The 22666-nt window shown below is 43.7% G+C and overlaps 1 protein-coding gene across 16 annotated transcripts in view; it reads left to right on the top strand.

Annotated features, from left to right (window-relative positions):
- The window catches only part of LOC126106362 (zinc finger protein 501-like), a 246656-nt gene that overhangs the window by 70253 nt on the left and 153737 nt on the right, over positions 1-22666 (top strand). For 13 of the 16 annotated variants that reach the window (XR_007523338.1, XR_007523337.1, XM_049912615.1 and 10 more), the window contains exon 4: positions 20944-21000. The exons of the other annotated variants lie outside the window; for them this stretch is intronic. Coding sequence is in view for 11 of the 13 variants with exons in the window: in XM_049912615.1 (XP_049768572.1) it covers positions 20944-21000 (57 nt within the window). In the remaining 2 variants the exon portion in view is untranslated. The remainder of the gene's footprint in view (positions 1-20943; positions 21001-22666) is intronic. 16 annotated transcript variants of the gene reach the window in all.

Raw genomic sequence — 22666 nt, forward strand, 5'->3', positions numbered from 1 at the left:
TCGCGGTCGCCTCCCTCTTTTTATTCGTTCCTTTTTAATGGATCGACAGTTCAGGGTACGTGTGGGTTCTGTCCTGTCCGACACCTGTCGCCAGGAGAATGGGGTGCCACAGGGCTCAGTTTTGAGCGTCGCTCTCTTCGCCATCGCGATCAATCCAATAATGGATTGCCTCCCAGCTGATGTATCAGGCTCCCTTTTCGTGGACGATTTTACCATCTATTGCAGCGCGCAGTGTACACGTGTCCTGGAGCGCTGTCTTCAGCGTTCTCTTGACCGTCTTTACTCCTGGAGTGTCGCCAATGGCTTCCGTTTTTCTGCCGAGAAGACGGTCTGTATTAACTTCTGGCGCTACAAAGAGTTTCTCCCACCGTCCTTACGACTCGGTCCCGTTGCTCTCCCAATCGTGGAGACAACCAAATTTTTAGGCCTTACATTTGACAGGAAACTTAGCTGGTCTCCACATGTGTCATATTTGGCCACCCGTTGTACCCGTTCTTTAAATGTCCTCCGTGTTCTCAGTGGTATGTCGTGGGGAGCGGATCGAACCGTCCTACTTCGTCTATATCGGTCGATCGTCCGCTCCAAGCTGGATTATATGAGCTTCGTCTACTCCTCTGCACGGCCATCCATCTTACGCCGCCTCAACTCCATACAACATCGGGGTTTACGACTTGCGATCGGAGTATTTTATACTAGTCCCGTAGAGAGTCTTCATGCTGACGCTGGCGAATTGCCACTCACCTACCGGCGCGATATACTGCTTTGTCGGTATGCCTGTCGGCTACTGTCAATGCCCGACCATCCGTCGTATCGTTCCTTTTTTGACGACTCTCTCGACCGTCAATACGGGTTGTATGTCTCTGCCCTGCTACCCCCTGGAGTTCGCTTTCGTCGCCTCCTTCAACACCTTAATTTTTCACTCCCTGCAACCTTTCGAGTGGGCGAGAGCCACACGCCACCTTGGCTCCAGGCTCAGATCCGCGTTCACCTTGACCTCAGCTCGCTCCCAAAAGAGGTTACCCCCGGTTCGGTCTACCACTCCCGTTTTTTGGAACTTCGTTCGAAGTTCATCAACATGACTTTAATTTATACAGATGGCTCTAAGACCAATGATGGGGTCGGGTGTTCCTTTATTGTCGGGGCACAAAGTTTCAAATACCGGCTCCATGGCCATTGTTCGGTCTTCAGCAGCTGGTGGACGTCGGTTCTCCGGTTAGCTTTATGTGGGTTCCTGGCCATGTCGGTATCCCTGGGAACGAAGCTGCAGATGCCGCGGCCAAGGCTGCGGTCCTCCAGCCTCGGACAGCTTCTTGTTGTGTCCCTTCGTCCGATTTTAGCAGGGTCATTTGTCGGCGCATTTTATCGCTGTGGCATGCCGATTGGGCTGCACTTACAGACACCAAGCTTCGGGCCTTAAAACCTCTTCCTGTGGCTTGGACGTCCTCCTCACGCCCTTCTCGGCGGGAGGAGGTAGTGTTGGCCCGGTTAAGAATTGGACACTGCCGGTTCAGCCATCGCCATCTGCTGACGGCTGCGCCGGCGCCGTTCTGCCCATGTGGGCACTTGCTGACGGTTCGACACATTTTAATGTCCTGTCCAGATTTTAGCACACTGCGTCTAGATCTTAACCTGCCAAGTACTCTCGATGCCATTTTAGCGGATGACCCACGAGCAGCAGCTCGTGTTCTTTGTTTTATCAATTTGACAAACCTCGCTAAGGACATTTGATGATGCTGTTTTTTAATCCTATGCCTGTCAGTCTGTCTTTTATCGTGTTTTCCCTTTTAGTTGTTGTTGTCAACATGTGCCTCGTGTTGCATTCTTAGAGTAGTCAGGGCGCTAATGACCATTGAAGTTGTGCGCCCTAAAACCACAAAAAAAAAAAAAAAAAAAATCATCTCTCCTGAGCTATGATCGGTAGGTGGTTCTTATACTCACAGCAAACGTTGCCTGACAGTAAGGAATACTTTTACCAAATACAACTGAAATCAATCCAGTGGTTTAGATAGAGATATGGAACAAATGTACAGTCATACATCCATTTCTTATAGTATGTATGAATTAAAATATTTGCTATGGCATATTCAAATATTGCGACTGCCAATTGTTGGAGGGTGGTGTTGGTGGCTGGTGCACTGTGTGGCAGTGGTCAAGCAGTTAATTCATTGATTCATTCATTCAAAATTTAGTCATTCATTCACCCATTGTGTTCGATAGATCCCATTAAGAAGGAGACTTTCAGGAATGTAGGATGAGTCAAGGTACCTATACACTAACGCAAGACAAAGACACCATAGAAACATAATCTTTGTGCTGTATTAATAATAAAACATCCTATCTTTATTGTTTCTCCTTCTCATTCTGCAATACTTTTTTCAAGTTTTTATCTGTCATAGAGACCCTCTATGCATGCCTTCCACCTCTCAGCCTCCTTCTCTTTCCTCAGAACTGGTTTGTGATGATGATACAGTTGCTTCTCTTTTTCTTGTAAGCAACAACAGTCTTTTCTGTAGCATGCAAGCTTTCGCATTGTTATGTTTCATCTCAAGCTGTTTCTGGTTTGCCATTTTGCATTTCCTATTGCTTTAAGTTATTTTAGTTATTATCATTTCATTTTGGATGTTATATTTGCTCCATTTTTATATCTTTTCCTTTCATCAATAAATTCAATATTTCATGTGTTATCCAAGAACTGGACCTTGTCTTTTTATGTATTTTATTCTCTGCTACCTTCACTATTTAATCACTCAAACCTGCCTCTTTGTCTTCTGCTGTATTATTTTCCCCTGTTTCAGATAGTCATTGCCTAATGTTATCTTTAAAATTGTTATTAATCTTTGGAAAATAAACAAAAATAATTAAATTTCACCATAGGGAAAAATGGAGGGTCATTAATGGAAGTTACATTCAATTACTATGCACAGGGCCCTGGAAAATGTGGTTTGGGTGGATGCAAGCAAATGTCCTGTGTGGAATCACAGTAGGAGGCACGAGTCCTTTCAGAGAATGCTCAGCAGCTGGATTCTGGGTGTCCTTAAGGCAGACAGTTTCTGTGTGTCCATTTGTGCATTTGCTGGATTAGTGGTTGTGATTCGTGTATGAAAAGCCATACAGTGAGCTTAAGTTAACCATATTTTGCCTACAACAATGTTTGACATAAAGTTTTCCATTGCACAAAGTCCCTAGTGCTCGAATTTTTAACAGCAAAGTCTTCAAATTTAGTGTGATACCTTCTTTAATTTCTGTGCATTATGTTAACTATGAGAAAACTGAAACGTAACCAGATCACTGTCAAGATGTGAAATGAGACTATAAGATAAAGAGAGAGAAATTTCCTTTTACTCAGATAGTTGTCATAGTATTGATTTAGGTGGATTGAATCCAAAGAAGCAGGCAAAAAGGAATACAAACGTCTCAAAAATGAGATCGACAGGAAGTGCAAAATGGCTAAGCAGGGACGGCTACAGGACAAATGTAAGGATGTAGAGGCTCATTTCACTAGGGGTAAGATAGATACTGCCTACAGGAAAATTAAAGAGACCTTTGGAGATAAGAGAACGACTTGTATGAATATCAAGAGCTCAGATGGAAACCCAGTTCTAAGCAAAGAAGGGAAAGCAGAAAGGTGGAAGGAGTATATAGAGGGTCTATACAAGGGCGATGTACTTGAGGACAATATTATGGAAATGGAAGAGGATGTAGATGAAGATGAAATGGGAGATATGATACTGCGTGAAGAGTTTGACAGAGCACTGAAAGACCTGAGTCGAAACTAGGCCCCCGGAGTAGACAACATTCCATTGGAACTACTGACGGCCTTGGGAGAGCCAGTCCTGACAAAACTCTACCATGTGGTGAGCAAGATGTATGAAACAGGCGAAATACCCTCAGCCTTCAAGAAGAATATAATAATTCCAATCCCAAAGAAAGCAGGTGTTGACAGATGTGAAAATTACCGAACTATCAGTTTAATAAGTCACAGCTGTAAAATACTAACGTGAATTCTTTACAGACGAATGGAAAAACTAGTAGAAGCCGACCTCGGGGGAAGATCAGATTGGATTCCGTAGAAATGTAGGAACTCGTGAGGCAATACTGACCTTACGACTTATCTTAGAAGAAAGATTAAGGAAAGGCAAACCTACGTTTCTAGCATTTGTAGACTTAGAGAAAGTTTTGACAATGTTGACTGGAATACTCTCTTTCAAATTCTAAAGGTGGCAGGGGTAAAATACAGGGAGCGAAAGGCTATTTACAATTTGTACAGAAACCAGATGGCAGTTATAGGAGTCGAGGGACATGAAAGGGAAGCAGTGGTTGGGAAGGGAGTAAGACAGGGTTGTAGCCTCTCCCCGATGTTGTTCAATCTGTATATTGAGCAAGCAGTAAAGGAAACAAAAGAAAAATTCAGAGTAGGTATTAAAATTCATGGAGAAGAAATAAAAACTTTGAGGTTCGCCGATGACATTGTAATTCTGTCAGACAGCAAAGGACTTGGAAGAGCAGTTGAATGGAATGGGCAGTGTCTTGAAAGGAGGATATAAGATGAACATCAACAAAAGCAAAACAAGGATAATGGAATGTAGTCTAATTAAGTCGGGTGATGCTGAGGGAATTAGATTAGGAAATGAGACACTTAAAGTAGTAAAGGAGTTTTGCTATTTGGGGAGCAAAATAACTGATGATGGTCGAAGTAGAGAGGATATAAAATGTAGACTGGCAATGGCAAGGAAAGCGTTTCTGAAGAAGAGAAATTTGTTAACATCAAGTATAGATTTAAGTGTCGGGAAGTCATTTCTGAAAGTATTTGTATGGAGTGTAGCCATGTATGAAAGTGAAACATGGACGACAAATAGTTTGGACAAGAAGAGAATAGAAGCTTTCGGAATGTGGTGCTACAGAAGAATGCTGAAGATTAGATGGGTAGATCACATAACTAATGAGGAAGTATTGAATAGGATTGGGGAGAAGAGAAGTTTGTGGCACAACTTGACCAGAAGAAGGGATCGGTTGGTAGGACATGTTCTGAGGCATCAAGGGATCACCAATTTAGTATTGGAGGACAGCGTGGAGGGTAAAAATTGTAGAGGGAGACCAAGAGATGAATACACTAAGCAGATTCAGAAGGATGTAGGTTGCAGTAGGTACTGGGAGATGAAAAAGCTTGCACAGCATAGAGTAGCATGGAGAGCTGCATCAAACCAGTCTCAGGACTGAAGACCACAACAACAACGAATCCAAAGAGGTTTGTCTTCAACTATTTCTACAAAAGGTAAATCCTCCATGGTGCTCACCACTCTTTTGTGAGCTTATGCTTGCCTACCATGAGGCCCCAGCCTTTGCAGCACCGTTTTCCGTTTTTGTGCTGTGTGTCTATCACCCTCCTATTCTTTTCTCACTCTGGAGAACATGTCTTGGGTTCGGGAATGCATTCTGAAGTTTTGGTAGCCCTGCATCAGAATAGTCCCTCATCTGTTTATTCCTCCTCTCTTCATTCCCCATCTCCTCCCCTTTCTCCACTTTGGTGTTTGAGGTCTGGCTCTGTTTCTGCTTCCTCCCTGTGTGCTCCTGAAGGCCAGCCCATTTGTTTGATGCATAACAGGTGACTGGGTAATGTGTAATTCCCACCCCCGGGTCGACAGGTAGGGTTTGCACATATCCCCTGGTACAGGCCAGGCCCAGGGAGGGGTGATTGCATGAGCTGTTACCTTCATAATTGCTATTTGTTCCCTCTGTCTGGAGTTCGGAAGATGTGATTTGAGGTGTGAACAATCACCAGTCAGAAGGAGTGTGCCATTGGAGACAGTGGCAATCGTGGGGGATATTGTTGCAATGAGCCAATTATCTTCATCTCGGGCTATGTCTACTAAATGTAAATGAAATGAGGCTAAAGATTCAATGACTCTCCTAACTGCACCTCGGTTCCTCGTTGTGTCACATACCGGAAGAGGTCAGTCTTTTGATATAGTTAATCCATTTATTATTCAAAAAAGTGTTGGTGCAATTACAGGCCCTGGGAAATCCCGCTCTTGGTAATGTAATTAGACTTTGCTTCTGGAGACCAATTGTGATTTTCAAGCCCAACTACTACTTACAGCTTCACTCCTCCTTGGCTATCCTGTTTGTGTCGAATCCCATCATATGCTGTATTCTTCACACGGTGTTATTTATACTCAGTTGCTTGATGGTCTGACCGAGGGTGAAGTCCAGCATTATCTGTCCGATCAGGGCACCACTGCGGTCCATCGGGTAATGAAATACGCACTCCTTTTCTCACATTTGATCGAGCAGTGCTTCCCTCAAAGATTAAGGTGGACTGTGAAATCATCACGATTCAACTGTACACTCCAAATCTGACGCACTGATAGCAGTGTCAACGTTATAACCACATTCACGTGTCCTGTCAAAACACGGCCAAATGTGTTACTTGTGATAGAGACGCTCATTACCTGCCTCCTCCTCACCACTGCATCAATTGAAATGTATCACCTGACCAAGCCACCTCATCCTGTGATTGTGTGTGTCCCATGTATCTTGGTAAATAGGCTGTCCAGGAGATCCGGGTGAAGGAAAAAGTACCCTACCGTGTCACTCGCAGGTTGTTGGCTAGTTGAAAGCCGTGCATTTTAGCAGCTGGCACTTATAGTGCCATTCTTGTTACGCCTCGCTCCACGGAGGACGTGGCCACGCAGACTTGTGACCTCCATTTCAGTACTGCAGTTGTTAAATTACCCAGTATTACAATAGCATCTCCATATCCTTCCCATAGAGCTGCGCAACAAGTTACCACACCTTTTTGCTCTGGAGGCGAAATCACCTGCTACGCAACTGGCAGGCTGGGAAGCCAACAAATGTCTGAGTCTTCATCTGCTAACTGTAAAGGCCCGCCCTGAGAAATCAAACAAAGACAAATGGTCTTCTCCTTCCCTGATTCAGATATCCTCTTCAACGGTGTCGCCACATGATACCCTCACCCGGCCGACCTCCATTTTGCCGGTGCCCCACCACCTACCATTTTTCTGCCCAGGAGTCTGCAGGCCAATGCAGGGAGAATGTCGATACCTCCATAGATCTCGTGGGGCAGGATCCTCTGCACCCTGTAGCAGCGAGTCTTCGAAGGCTGGCACCCAGCAGTTGTCTAGGTGACTGCCCTTCGTTTGTTCCCTTCTCCCTATTCCCCATTATGACTCTTCCCCAATAGAATGTTTGTGGCATTAGATACAGTGAGGAGCAATTACAGCTGCTCTCGGAATCACAGCATCTGGTTGTTTTCTGCCTCTAGGAAACAAAATTGCACTCTTGCACCCACTTTGACCTCTTGCATTTCCTTCCAGTCCACTTTGACCCCCTTCCCCAAAGATGGGATTCCATCTCATGGGGGAGTCATGCTGCTCATTTGTGATGACATCCAAAGCCAAACCATCTCATTGAACACCTAGCTGTGCAGCGCAGGTCTGAGGCACCTTGCCACAGTTCACGCAGTTCCCCCCATCGGAGGTTCAAGTCCTCCATTGGGAATGTGTGTGTGTGTGTGTGTTTTCCTTAGCGTAAGTTAGTTTACGTTAGATTTAATAGTGTGTAAGCCTAGGGACTGATGACCTCATCAGTCTGGTCCCATAAGAACTTACCACAAATTTCCAAAAAACACCTAGCTGCAAGTGGTTGCAGTCCAATTTTTCCTTTGTTGTTCCAACTTTTCTCTCGGTAAAGTCTACAACCCTTCGTCATTCACTGTCTCAACGGCAGACTTACTCCAGCTTTTTGGTCAGCTCCCTCACCTCTTTTCGCTGCTTGACGACTTTGATACCTACCAGCCCCTTTGGGGCTGTTTGAGAACTGGTCCAAGAGGTTCCCTTTGACCTTCTCAATCAATTCAACCTCATCTGTCTTAACACTGGAGCACCCATGTTCCTTTCAGTCTACATGCACACTTATTCCCATTTGGACCTCTTGTACTGTACAGCACTGGCCAGCTTTCCTGTCGTCTCAAGTGGTCCGTTCTCTCCGACACGTACCCGAGTGACGATTTCCCGTGTGCTATCTGTTTGCTGACTCCTACCCCACATACTTGTAAACACAATTGGCAGCTTTGTAAGGCTGCCTGGAGGCTTTACTACTCTCTGCCAACCTTTGATGAACATTTCCCAAGCTCTGATGACCAGGTAAAGTACCTTACGAACATTATCCTTACTACTGCAGAGTTCACATACCTCGCACTTCTTTACCAAGCTGTGTACCAGGCCCCTGGTGCACTGAGGCGTGCTGCTATGCGATTCGTGTGGAGATATGCTCTCCACACTTTTAGGCATGGTGAACTGTATTCATTATAAGCAGCTGCATGTGCAGTGTCATCGCATTGTTCAGGATAGCAAAAGAGCTAGATTGATCTTCCATAGTAGTTTTTTTATCAGTTTCAGTCCTCCTTCCATCATGCGGTACAACCTCTTCTGGCTCTCTCAGACCGAGGTTCAGTCCCTGATTTCTGGCCTGGCCTTAGCAGATGATGTCATTGTGGAACCTATTGCTATCTCCATGACCTCGGGCCACTATTTTGCAGAGATTTTGAGCTCCACCCGCTATCCTGCCTCCCTTGGAAACAAGTGGAGGAGGCTCAGGTCATATCCTTCTCCTCTCAGAATCATGATCTCTTCAAAGATGTTACAACACATTTCTCTTGCAGACAGACACTGGTGTGAAGTCACGTCATACCCGTACGTAAGTCCAGTAAGGACGAACACCTTCCTTCTAGCTACCATCCCATTTCTCTCACCAGCTGTGTTTGCAAGGTGATGGAACATATGATCCATGGCCAGCTGGTATGGTGGCACAATCTACTAATTTGAGTGCACCATACTGCAGTTGACCGTCCAGTTACTTTGTCAATCCGTGTCACGAACAGTTTTTTGCGGACATACCAGACTGTGGCCACGTTTTTCAATTTCGAGAAAGCCTGTGACACCTGCTGAAGTTCTGGTATCCTCTGTACTCTATACACATGAAGCTTCCAAGGCCCCCCTGTCCCATTTTACTCGGGAATTTTTAAAAGACAGAGTTTCCAAGGTATATGTGAGTTTGGCTTTGTCAGACACCTTTATCCAAGAGAACGGGTGCCTCAAAGCTCTGTGCGGACTGTTGTCCTCTTTGCTATATCCGTTAACACTATAGTGGACTGTCTCCTGCCAGGTACCTAGAGGTCGCTTTTTGTTGACGACTTTGAGATCTATTGCAGTTCTCTCCGCACTCGTCTCCTCGAGTGGTGTCTTCAGCGATGTCTCGGTGATCTTTACTCGTGGAGTATTGACGGTAAAACCCTGTGCCCCCTTTTTTGATGACTCCCTTGACCCTGAGTATGAGGCATGCCCTTCTTCTCTGTTATCTCCTGGAGTCTCCTTTTGGCTGTTGCTCTGGGAGCTTAACTTTACACTACCTGCCACATTCCCAATGGGTGTGAACCCATCACCACCTCGACTTCGTGCGACGTTCTGTGTTCATCTTCAACTTTATTCGCTTGCCGAGGACACAGCTCTGGATTCGAACTAACGCCGTAAGTTTCTCGGCTTTCGCACGCAACTTAACCGTTGCACCGTAGTACACACTGGTGGCTCTGAGATCAGCCGTGGTGTCGAGTGTGCCTTCGTCATTGGCTCCGACCATTTCCGGTATCGGCTTCCAGAACAGTGCTCAATTTTTACGACAGAGTTCTTTGCTCTATATCGGGCCACCCAGTACGTACGGTGACAGAGGCATTTTAATTGTGTCATATGTTCCAGTTCTCTCAGTGCCCTTCAGAGCTACCGTGTGCTGTACACATTCTTATAACTTAGTGCAATGGCTCCTAGGAAACTTCCACTTGCTGACTGTTGAGGGAGCCACCGTGGTTTCCCGGTCACATCGATCTGATGGCTGCTGACACTGCTACCGTGGCCGCTCTCCTCCTAACTCAGCCTGCTCGCTCTTCCTTTCCTTTGGACGATCTTCATGTTGCCACCAGTCAGCAGATGGTGTTACTTTGGGATCAGCAGTGGTCTTCTCTTCAGAGGAACAAGCTCCAGGAAATTCAACCTCTCCAAACGGCTCGGCCAACCTCCTCTCGGCCCTCTCATCGTGAGGAGATCGTTTTAGATAGGTTGCATATTGGGCACTGTCATTTTAGCCATTCCCATTTGTTATGCCGTGATCCCCCACCACTTTGTGCTCATTGTCATCGACCTTTGATGGTTTACCATGTCCTGATCCACTGCCCTTTTTTAACCGCTTATGTTCCAGTGTATGTTTGCTGTCTGAGTTATCGGCAATTTTAGCAAATGATGCGAGCGCTGTCGATCACGTTTTACTTTTTATCTGTCATAACGGTACGGCTAAGAACGTTCAGTGTTTCATTAGGGACCTCTGTTGCCTCTTTTTTTCAAGGGGAAGTCGTTGCTTTTAGCTCTCTTTCCTTCCATCGATTGGGCTTAACGTACGGTCGCTTTTAGCTTCTTTTTCTTATTGCTGTTCTGAGGTTACAATGTGGGCATGTATGATGTCAGTTGTTTTTGTGCCCGGAAAATAAGTAAAATGTTTACTGAAAAAACAAACTTCAGGAATGTATATGCATCGTGGTCTACAGCAAAATGCATCCACATTATTCCAGCATGTTTTGTAATATCATTTGACCATCTCACATTCAGTGTCTACTTTGGTCTTTCCTATCTCTTGACATCCTGAAGAGCTTCCTCGGTCTGTCTTGCATGCGTTCACCTGGCAACATGTCCAGCTCACTTCTATTTCATTTTCAGTACAGTACTGATCCATTTATTTATTGCCCTGTCTCAGACAGTAATGCTGAACTTATATCTCTCCAGTGCATGCTGATATTAGGAAAATGTAGTTGATCTACAAAGGAGATTATTAAAAAACTTGTGTGATTTGTCCTAGAATATTACTCTAGTGTATGCTATCTGTACATATGTAGGTCTTCGGGGGATATTGAATGTACACAAAGGAGGACAGCACAAATGTTCATAGGTTTGTTTGATCCATGGTTGAGTGTCCCGGAAAGGTTGAGAAACATCAACAGCAGATATGAAGATGGACACCCATTATCCCACAAAATACTGCTTATAAAGTTGTAGGAACCAGATGTAGACGTTATGCTGAAGCAATGGTGAGTGTGTGTGTGTGTGTGTGTGTGTGTGTGTGTGTGTGTGTGTGTGTGTGTGTGTGTCTCCTTATGTAGGCGTTGGTGGTGGCTGGCATTTAAGTACTGTCACCCACTGTTCCAGATCAGTCTAATAACTGTGCCATTTCCATAATTCAGTAGTGGCGTATCGTGATTCAGGCCATCATGTACCCACGAGAAGCAGCATTACTGTTTTGGGTGCGGGATGTCGGAGATGGAGGAGGAAAGAGTACACTTGTATCTTGTAAGGGTTTTGGTATGAAATAAAATGGGAGTCTTCTAGATGTTGAGTAGTCTGTAAAACAAAGTAACATGGCAAGCATACACTATCTGATCAAAGTACCTGCACCCCTGTTAGTGGGCATTAATATGGGATGTCCATTCTGATAGGTCTTATTTTGGCTTAGTAAAAAAGTATGTCATTTAATAAGTATCAGAATACTGAGCAGGGAAAGATGCGATATAAACATGCCCGTGACAAAAATAAATATGTAGGAAAAGAAAGACAAACATATATCTCTTTTCCCATCCGTGATTCTGGATGGACATGTTGCATGTATGCCAGACAACAATAGATATCTTTTTAAAAGATTTTAGAATATATCTTCTGGAAAGGAGACAGTTTCTTTCATTTGTAAATTGCTTCACTGTGAAAATGATACCTGGATACACCGTAGCCTGCAAACATCGGAAAACAAGGTGACCTTATTAATGATTTTATTACACTTCGTTCTTTATTATGAATCTGGATGGTGCATCCTTATCTTCAAGGAGAAAGAGGTAAATATCTCTGTGTTCATAGGAGAGCTAATATATCAATAATTTAGACTGTTACAGTGCTAATCGTAGTAAGACACTGTGGAGATCTGAACTTAGATGCACGAGTTGCTGCTGGTGAAAGTATCCACCAGCCGTGCACCTTGAAATAGTCCACGTTATTTGCACCTCTTTATAGAACCAGTAACCTCAGTATACTACCCTTCGCCCTTATGATGGCCTGAACTCTGCTGAGGACACTCTCAATGAGGTGTCTGAATATCTATGCAGGAATGGCTGCCTATTCTTCAAGTGTGTAAAGCAGAGAAGGCAGTGATATTGGATGCTGGGATATGGAGGAAAATCAATGTTCTAATTAATCCAAGAGGTGTGACATTAGGTTCAGATTCTGATTCTGGGAACGCCAGTCCATTTCAGGAATGTGACTGTCCGCAAACCATTAACTCACAGATGCTGCTTTGCGACAGGGTGCATTGTCATCTGGGCCTAACAGTCATCATCTCTGAACTGTTCCTCTACGTTATGCTATGCATAATTCTGTGAAATGTTTTTATACAGGGTAACAATTATTGAACTATATGAAATAAAATTATCATTTCTTCTGAACAATTTGTGTTAGGATGTTCATACGGCACAGTTGGCCACGGAGCATGATGGGAATTAGTATGGTTTGGTTTAGTGATGGAGCCCACTGTCATTTGAATGGGTTCGTCAATAAGCAAAACTGACACATTTGGGGGACTGAGTACCCACATTTTGCAATCCAGAAGTTTCTTTGTTCTCAGTGGGTGTCCACTGTCCAGTCACAGAATAATTGGTGCTGTATTCCATGGGGCACAGTGACTACCAAATGGTACGTGAAGATTTTGGAAGATGATTTTGTCCCCATTATCCAAAGTGACCATGATTTCAACAAGATGTGGTTCGTGAAAGATGTAGCTCGTCCCCATTGAAGCACGAGAATGTTTGATGTTCTGGAGTAGCACTTTAGGGACCACGTTCTGGCTCTGGGGTACCCAGAGGCCACTGGCACAATCCTCGATGGCCACCATTTCTCCAGATGTGAACACGTGTGACTCCTTTTTGTGGGGCTATATTAAGGGCAAGGTGTACAGCAATAACCCCAAAACCATTGCTGAGCTGAAAACAGATATTCAGGATCTAATTGACTGCATCAGTGTTCCGACATTTCAGTGGGTCATGCAGAATTTCTGTGTTTGTCTGTGCCAAATCATCATCAATGATGGCAGGCATATCGAACACATCATAATCTAAATACGAATATATGTAGTGGCATTTACATGCTGAATGAAGTGTGTGCATGCCGTAGTTTGTAACTAATTTACATTTTTTTCATATTATTCAATAATTGTCAACCTGTATCTTTCTGCGTTTAGAGTTAACTTAACTGCTGCAAGGAGCCACACCCTAGCCACGAAAAACACTTCAAAACTGTAAACACTTCCTCGGCACTCCTCCATTGACCCTACATACATGGCTGGTCTATTCTCCAGACATTTGCTGAACCCAAACCCTTCCATCAGATTGCACAGAGTGTAGTGCAATTTGTCACTCCAAATGACCTGTTTCCAGTCATCCACTGTCCAGTGGCATCCCTCTTTACACCACCTCGAGTGTCACGCAACATTGACTACAGAAATGTGTGGCCTATGAGGAGTTGCTTGACCAGTGTACCACAATTTTAACTCCCTACCCACAGTCATTGTTGTAGCTGGACTGCAGGTTACACTTTGGAACTCAGGAGTGATCTCTTCTACTGGTTTCATGCAATTTTTTTTACAACTGTCCTCCACAACATTCAACGGTCTGTGTCCGTCAGTACATGAGATCTACCTGGTGTCTGCTTAGTTGTGGTTGTTACTCCACATTTCCACTTCATGATCACATCAGAAACAGTTGACTTGGGCAGCTTTAGAAGAGTTGTTACTCTGATGACATCCAGTGACTAGTCCACATTTGCAGTCACTGAGCTCTCGTGATTGACCCATTCTGCTTTTAGTGCTTTTCTACGGACATTTTATACTGGTGGGTCCTCCTCTCATGAATCTAATGGTCAGTTCCACATTACACTGGGGTATCCAGATATGTTTGATCAGATCATATATGTTCTTAGCACAGCACTTAACCTGCTCATTTCAGTGAACTTGAGGTAAAACTTGTGACTGATATTATTGTGAGAGCCATCTGTTTCTCCTATCATGCTGAAACGAACTAGTGGTTGCATCTTCCTTGTCATTTTTGAAAACAACCTAAGAATTGGAATTATGATTAACAAAAAGACTTAAATTTATTTGTGCAGGTATCTATACAATGTATCTAACAACAAAGATGCTGTAACTTACCAAACGAAAGCATTGGTATGTTGATAGAGACAAAAAGCACACAAACACACACACAAATTACAAGCTTTCGCAACCCACGGTTGCTTCATCAGGAAAGAGGGAAGGAGAGGGAAAGACAAAAGGATGTGGGTTTTAAGGGAGAGGTAAGGAGTCATTCCAATCCCGGGAGCGGAAAGACTTACCTTAGGGGGAAAAAAGACAGGTACACACACACACACACACACACACACACACACACACACAGATATATATATATATATATATATATATATATATATATATATTATTATTATTCGTTACAGTCAACTTTGGACTACGCTAAGCATCAGTCATTTCTTGTGCTTTTTCTTGCGTTCTTCCCAGTACTTCTTCATTTTTTCTGAGTGGGCTTCTTTACGTTCTTGCGACCAGGTTGTTCCCGTCTTCTTTGATTGCGTTCGGTCTTTGAATCCCTGTATTTTGTTGATGGCATTCCTATATTCCATTCTGTTGTAAACTGTCTCTGGTATAATGTTCATTTCTGCAATGTCTTCTTTTACTTCTTTCAGCCAGTTAATTTGTGTCTTTCTGCTTTCCATGTATTCCAGGATTTTCTTTGCCGTTCTTTCTGGTGCCATTCTTTTGACATGCCCATAGAAACTCAGTCTTCTCTTTTTAAAGGATGTTGTCAGTTTTTCAATTTTCTCGTATAACTCTTTATTGGATCGCAATTTATATTCTTGTCCATCCTTTTTAGGTCCTAAGATCTTTCTCAGTATTTTTCTCTCTTTTATTTCCAATTTCTCCAACAGACGTTTTCTGTTCAGTGGGATGCATTCAATCGCATACAAACTTTCTGGTTTTATTACCGCATTGTAGTGCCTGAGCTTGGCATTGATGGAGATCGACTTTTTATTGTATACATTTCGGCATAGCTGGTATGCCGTTTCCATCTTTATTGCTCTTTCCTGTAGTGAAACATTTGGTAACCCTGTCGGTGTAATCCATTCCCATAGATACTTAAATTTATGAACTCTCTTAATTATTCCATATTTAGTTTGCAATGTCTGTGTTGGGTCTGTTTTGTCCTGTATCATCAGTTCTGTCTTTTCATACGATATTTGTAGACCTGTCTTCTCAGCGATCTCATGCAGCATTTCTATCTGAATCTTTGCTGTTTCGATGTCATCTGCCAATATTGCCATGTCATCAGCAAATGCCAGACATTCAATTTTTGTTTTATTTCTTCCTAACGTTATCCCATTTTTCACTCCAGCTTCTGCCATCTTCTTTCTCCATTCCCTGACCACTTTTTCAAGGACAATGTTAAACAACAGTGGGGAGAGCCCATCCCCTTGTCTAACACCTGTTCCAATTACAAACGGTTGTGACAATCTACCCAAAAACTTCACTTGCGATTTTGTTCCCGTAAGGGTTTCCTGGATTAGACTTCTGCTTTTATCATCAATCCCAAATTCTTCTAATGTGTTAATCAGAGTTGGTCTATCAATAGAATCATATGCTTTTTTGAAGTCTATGAATGTAATTACTAGATTTTTCGATGTGCGTGCGCGAAGTTGTATTATGGAGAGTAGACTGAATATCTGTTCACTGCATGATCTTCCTTTTCTAAACCCAGCCTGATATTCACCCAGTTCTTTCTCTACCTGATTTTCAATCCTGTTTTGTAGTGCCTTGGATAGGATCTTATAGGCCACTGATAACAATGAGATACCTCTGTAGTTATTTGCATTTGTCTTGGCACCCTTCTTATGTAATGGATGAATCAATGCTGTCTTCCAATCCTCCGGAATCTTCTCTGTATTCCAAATCTCTTCAAACAGTGCCTCGAAATTATTTATTAAGTTTTCTCCTGCGTATTTCAGTAGTTCCGCGACTAACGAATCTTTACCAGATGCTTTATTGTTTTTCAATCCTTTCAAGATCTCTTTAATTTCTTCTTTATTAGGTGGTTCAGAGTCTGGTAGCTTATTCTTAGGCTTCTCAAATGTCAAGGTTTCATCAGGTCTTTTGCAGCTTAGCAGCGTTTCAAAGTAGTTCGCTAGGTGTTGGCAATTTTGTTCCACGCTGGTGATCAGATTTCCTTTTTCATCATATATATATATATATATATATATATATATATATATATATATATATATATATATATATAAAAAGAAAGATGATGAGACTTACCAAACAAAAGCGCTGGCAGGTCGATAGACACACAAACATACACACAAAATTCTAGCTTTCGCAACCAACGGTTGCCTCGTCAGGAAAGAGGGAAGGAGAAGGAAAGACAAAAGGATATGGGTTTTAAGGGAGAGGGTAAGGAGTCATTCCAATCCCGGGAGCGGAAAGACTTACCTTAGGGGGGAAAAAAGGACAGGTATACACTCGCGCGCACACACACACACACACACACACACATATCCATCCGCATATACACAGACACAAGCAGACATTTGTAAAGGCCTTTACAAATGTCTGCTTGTGTCTGTGTATTTGCGGATGGATATGTGTGTGTGTGTGCGAGTGTATACCTGTCCTTTTTTCCCCCTAAGGTAAGTCTTTCCGCTCCCGGGATTGGAATGACTCCTTACCCTCTCCCTTAAAACCCATATCCTTTTGTCTTTCCTTCTCCTTCCCTCTTTCCTGACGAGGCAACCGTTGGTTGTGAAAGCTAGAATTTTGTGTGTATGTTTGTGTTTGTTTGTGTGTCTATCGACCTGCCAGCGCTTTTGTTTGGTAAGTCTCATCATCTTTCTTTTTAAATATATTTTTCCCACGTGGAATGTTTCCCTCTATTATATATATATATATATATATCTCCATTCACACATGTACAGACACAGGCAGACATATGTAAATGCAAAAGGGTTGGGCAGAGATGTCAGCTGAGGCAGAAGTACAGAGGCAAAGATGTTGTTGAATGACATGTGATGTACGAGGGGCAGCAACTTGAAATTAGCGGAGGTTGAGTCCTGGCGGATAACGAGAAGAGAGGATATACTGAAGGGCAAGTTCCCATCTCCGGAGTTCTGACAGGTTGGTGTTAGTGGGAAGTATCCAGATAACCCGGACGGTGTAACACTGTGCCAAGATGTGCTGGCCGTGCACCGAGACATGTTTAGCCACAGGGTGATCCTCATTACCAACAAACACTGTCTGCCTGTGTCTGTTCATGTGAATGGGCAGTTTGTTGCTGGTCATTCCCACATAGAAGGCTTCACAGCGTAGGCATGTCAGTTGGTAAATCACGTGGGTGCTTTCACACGTGGCTCTGCCTTGGATCGTGTACATCTTCCGGGTTACAGGACTGGAGTAGGTGGTGGTGGGAGGGTGCATGGGACAGGTCTTACACTGGGGGCGGTTACAAGGGTAGGAGCCAGAGGGTAGGGAAGGTGGTTTGGGGATTTCATAGGGATGAACTAACAGGTTACGAAGGTTAGGTGGACGGCAGAAAGACACTCTTGGTGGAGTGGGGAGGATTTCATGAAGGATGGATCTCATTTCAGGGCAGGATTTGAGGAAGTCGTATCCCTGCTGGAGAGCCACATTCAGAGTCTGATCCAGTCCCAGAAAGTATCCTGTCACAAGTGGGGCACTTTTGGGATTCTCCTGTGGGAGGTTCTGGGTTTGAGGAAGTTGCTCTAGCTATTTGCTTCTGTACCAGGTCAGGAGGATAGTTGCGGGATGCGAAAGCTGTTTTCAGGTTATTGGTGTAATGGTTCAGGGATTCAGGACTGGAGCAGATTTGTTTGCCACAAAGACCCAAGAAGTAGGGAAGGGACCGTTTGATATGGAATGGGTGGCAGCTGTCAAAATGGAGGTACTGTTGCTTGTTGGTGGGTTTGATGTGGAGATATGTGTGAAGCTGGCCATTGGACAGATGGAGGTCAACGTCAAGGAAAGTGGCATGGGATTTGGCGTAGGACCAGGTGAATCTGATGGAACAAAAGGAGTTGAGGTTGGAGAGGAAATTCTGGAGTTCTTCTTCACTGTGAGTCCAGATCATGCAGATGTCATCAATAAATCTGTACCAAACTTTGGGTTGGCAGGCTTGGGTAACCAAGAAGGCTTCCTCTAAGCGACCCATAAATAGATTGGCGTACGAGGGGGGCCATCCTTGTGCCCATGGCTGTTCCCTTTAATTGTTGGTTTGTCTGGCCTTCAAAAGTGAAGAAGTTGTGGGTTAGGATGAAGGTAGCTAAGGTAATGAGGAAAGAGGTTTTAGGTAGGGTAGCAGGTGATAGTCATGAAAGGAAGTGCTCCATCGCAGCGAGGCCCTGGACATGTGGGATACTTGTGTATAAGGAAGTGGCATCAGTGGTTACGAGGACGGTTTCCGGGGGTAACAGATTGGGTAAGGATTCCAAGCTTGAATTTTGTATGTTTTTTATTGTCTATCAACATACCAACACTTTCGTTTGGTAAGTTACAGCATCTTTGTTTTTTTATATACAGGGTGAGTCACCTAACATTACCGCTGGATATATTTCGTAAACCACATCAAATACTGACTAATCGATTCCATAGACCAAACGTGAGGAGAGGGGCTAGTGTAATTGGTTAAAACAAACCATAAAAAAATGCACGGAAGTATGTTTTTTAACACAAACCTATGTTTTTTTAAATGGAACCCCGTTAGTTTTGTTAGCACATCTGAACATATAAACAAATACGTAATCAGTGCCGTTTGTTGCATTGTAAAATGTTAATTACATCCGGAGATATTGTAACCTAAAGTTGACGCTTGAGTACCACTTCTCCGCTGTTCGATCGTGTGTATCGGAGAGCACCGAATTACGTAGGGATGGAAAGGGAACGGTGATGGACCTTAGGTACAGAAGAGACTGGAACAGCACATTACGTCCACATGCTAAAACCTTTTTATTGGTCTTTTTCACTGACGCACGGGTACATTACCATGAGGGGTGAGGTACACGTACACAGGTGGTTTCCGTTTTCAATTACGGAGTGGAATAGAGTGTGCTTCGACATGTCAGGCCAATAGATGTTCAATGTGGTGGCCATCATTTGCTGCACACAATTGCAATCTCTGGCGTAATGAATGTCGTACACGCCGCAGTACATCTGGTGTAACGTCGCCGCAGGCTGCCACAATACATTGTTTCATATCCTCTGGGGTTGTAGGCACATCACGGTACACATTCTCCTTTAACGTACCCCACAGAAAGAAGTCCAGAGGTGTAAGATCAGGAGAACGGGCTGGCTAATTTATGCGTCCTCCACGTCCTATGAAACGCCCGTCGAATATACTGTCAAGGGTCAGCCTAGTGTTAATTGCAGAATGTGCAGGTGCACCATCATGCTGATACCACATACATCGACGCGTTTCCGGTGGGACATTTTCGAGCAACGTTGGCAGATCATTCTGTAGAAACGCGATGCATGTTGCAGCTGTTTGGGCCCCTGCAATGAAGTGAGGACCAATGAGGTGGTCGCCAATGATTCCGCACCATACATTTACAGTCCACGGTCGCTGTCGCTCTACCTGTCTGAGCCAGCGACGATTGTCCACGGACCAGTAATGCATGTTCCGTAGATTCACTGCCCCGTGGTTTGTGAAACCCGTTTCATCGGTAAACAGGTAGAACTGCAACGCATTCTCTGTTAATGCCCATTGACAGAATTGCATTCGATGATTAAAGTCATCACCATGTAATTGCTGATGTAGCGACACATGAAACGGGTGAAAGCGGTGACGATGCAGTATGCGCATGACACTACTTTGACTCAGTCCACCGGCTCTCGCAATGTCCCGTGTACTCATGTGTGGGTTCAGGGCAACAGCAGCTAACACACCAACTGCACCCGCTTCTCCTGTGGCGGGCCTATTACGGACCCGTTTGCGTGCTACGACCATACCTGTTGCATACAGTTGGCGGTAGATGTTTTGCAATGTGGGGCATGTTGGATGCTCTCTGTCCGGGTACCATTCTGCAAACACCCTGCAGGCTTCAGCTGCATTTCGTCGACACTTGCCATAGATGAGTATCATCTCCGCCTTTTCAGAGTTCGAATGCACCATGGTCACAGTTCCTACAACACTACACTATCACAGACATCTGGTAACACGGTGTACTACAGTTGGTCTGCGTGCTGAGACGAATGCAGAACAACAATAGCAGCAAGCGCTACATGCGGACACTGCGACAGCTAGACCAAACCACAACAGTGCACTACAGCCACACTCGTAAACACGGTCGTCATCATAAACATGTCCCTGCAGATGCTGCTCACCGACCGTGGCCTGTGTTTGTTACAACACGCAACTGAACGTCGGAGGTTTCAAGCGTCAATATCTCCGGATGTAATTAACATTTTACAATGCAACAAACGGCACTGATTACGTATTTGTTTATATGTTCAGATGTGCTAACAAAACTAACGTGGTTCCATTTAAAAAAACGTAGGTTTGTGTTAAAAAACATACTTCTGTGCATTTTTGTATGGTTTGTGTTAAACAGTAACACTAGCCCCTCTCCTCACGTTCGGTCTGTGGAATTGGTTCGTCAGTATTTAATGTGGTTTACGAAATATATCCAGCGGTAACGTTAGGTGACTCACCCTGTATATCTATATAATGTGTAATGGATAAACATAAAGTAACATAATCCACATTAATTTTTGCAGCAATTGGAAACTCCTGAAGATCCTGACACGTGTGACCCACTAGAGTTGGAGAGAGATGTAAGTGGTGTCTTGTTCAGAGTGTCCCTTTCTACATAATCTAGATGTAATTACCTTAATTAATAATGTGTGAGTGGTAGTCATAAAGTTTTATCTTCTCAAAAAAGTAGACATACAAAATTAATATTTTGTTTGTTTGCAGGTACATGCCTTTCATTCCTGGTTAACACTGAAATCCACATGGCGCAGTACCATGGCACACTTTTACAGGAGCCAGAACAAAATGGCACAGCCAGTCTCCTCTTAAACAGTGAACTGTGCTGTTTTGTTTTGGCTGCTGTGACAGCATGCTATGGTTCTGTAGTGTGGGGGTTTCAATATCTACCAGGGACACACTTGCAAACAAACAAAATGTTATGTAACTTAATTTTTAGAGGGAATGATTAAAACTTTGACTGCCATTCGTACACAGATTACCACTTAGTCATACTGGGTTGTTTTTATGCTTAACAGAAGTAGCATGCAGTGGCCTGCTAATGATTGAATGAATGAATATTTTGCTATACGGTATGCCTTATGTTAAGTTGTACCAGGATTAAGAAGAAATCCTCATGTGAGATAAGCAATGCTATGACAGACATAGAAAGAACAGAAGTAGGTCCATATGAATATCTCTCGCCCCCCCCCCCCTCATATATATATATATATATATATATATATATATATATATATATATATATATATATATATGGTTATAATAGAAGGAAACATTCCACGAAGGAAAAATATACTTAAAAACAAAGATGATGTGACTTACCAAATGAAAGTGCTGGCAGGTCGACAGACACACAAATGAACACAAACATACACACAAAATTCAAGCTTTCGCAACAAACTGTTGCCTCATCAGGAAAGAGGGAAGGAGAGGGAAAGACGAAAGGATGTGGGTTTTAAGGGAGAGGGTAAGGAGTCATTCCAGTCCCGGGAGCGGAAAGACTTACCTTAGGGGGAAAAAAGGACGGGTATACACTCGCACACACACACACATATCCATCCACACATATATTACCCTCTCCCTTAAAACCCACATCCTTTCGTCTTTCCCTCTCCTTCCCTCTTTCCTGATGAGGCAACAGTTTGTTGCGAAAGCTTGAATTTTGTGTGTATGTTTGTGTTCGTTTGTGTGTCTGTCGACCTGCCAGCACTTTCATTTGGTAAGTCACATCATCTTTGTTTTTAGGTATATTTTTCCTTCGTGGAATGTTTCCTTCATATATATATATATATATAACTTACCAAACGAAAGTGCTGGCACGTCGATAGACACACAAACAAACACAAATATACACACAAAATTCTAGCTTTCACAACCAACAGTTGCCTCGTCAGGACAGAGGGAAGGAGAGGGAAAGACGAAAGGATTTGGGTTTTAAGGGAGAGGGTAAGGAGTCATTCCAATCCCGGGAGCGGAAAGACTTACCTTAGGGGAAAGAAAGGACGGGTATACACTCGCACACACACACATATCCATCCACACATATACAGACAGAAGCAGACATATTCAAAGACAAAGAGTTCGGGCAGAGATGTCGGTCGAGGCGGAAGTGCAGAGGCAAAGATGTTGTTGAATGACAGGTGAGAAGAGAGGATATATTGAAGAGCAAGTTCCCATCTCTGGAGTTCGGATAGGTTGGTGTTAGTGGGAAGTATCCAGATAACCCGGGCG

The sequence above is a fragment of the Schistocerca cancellata genome, chromosome 10 (genome assembly GCF_023864275.1).
Source record: "Schistocerca cancellata isolate TAMUIC-IGC-003103 chromosome 10, iqSchCanc2.1, whole genome shotgun sequence".
In the NCBI taxonomy this organism is placed as follows: Eukaryota; Metazoa; Arthropoda; class Insecta; order Orthoptera; family Acrididae; genus Schistocerca; species Schistocerca cancellata.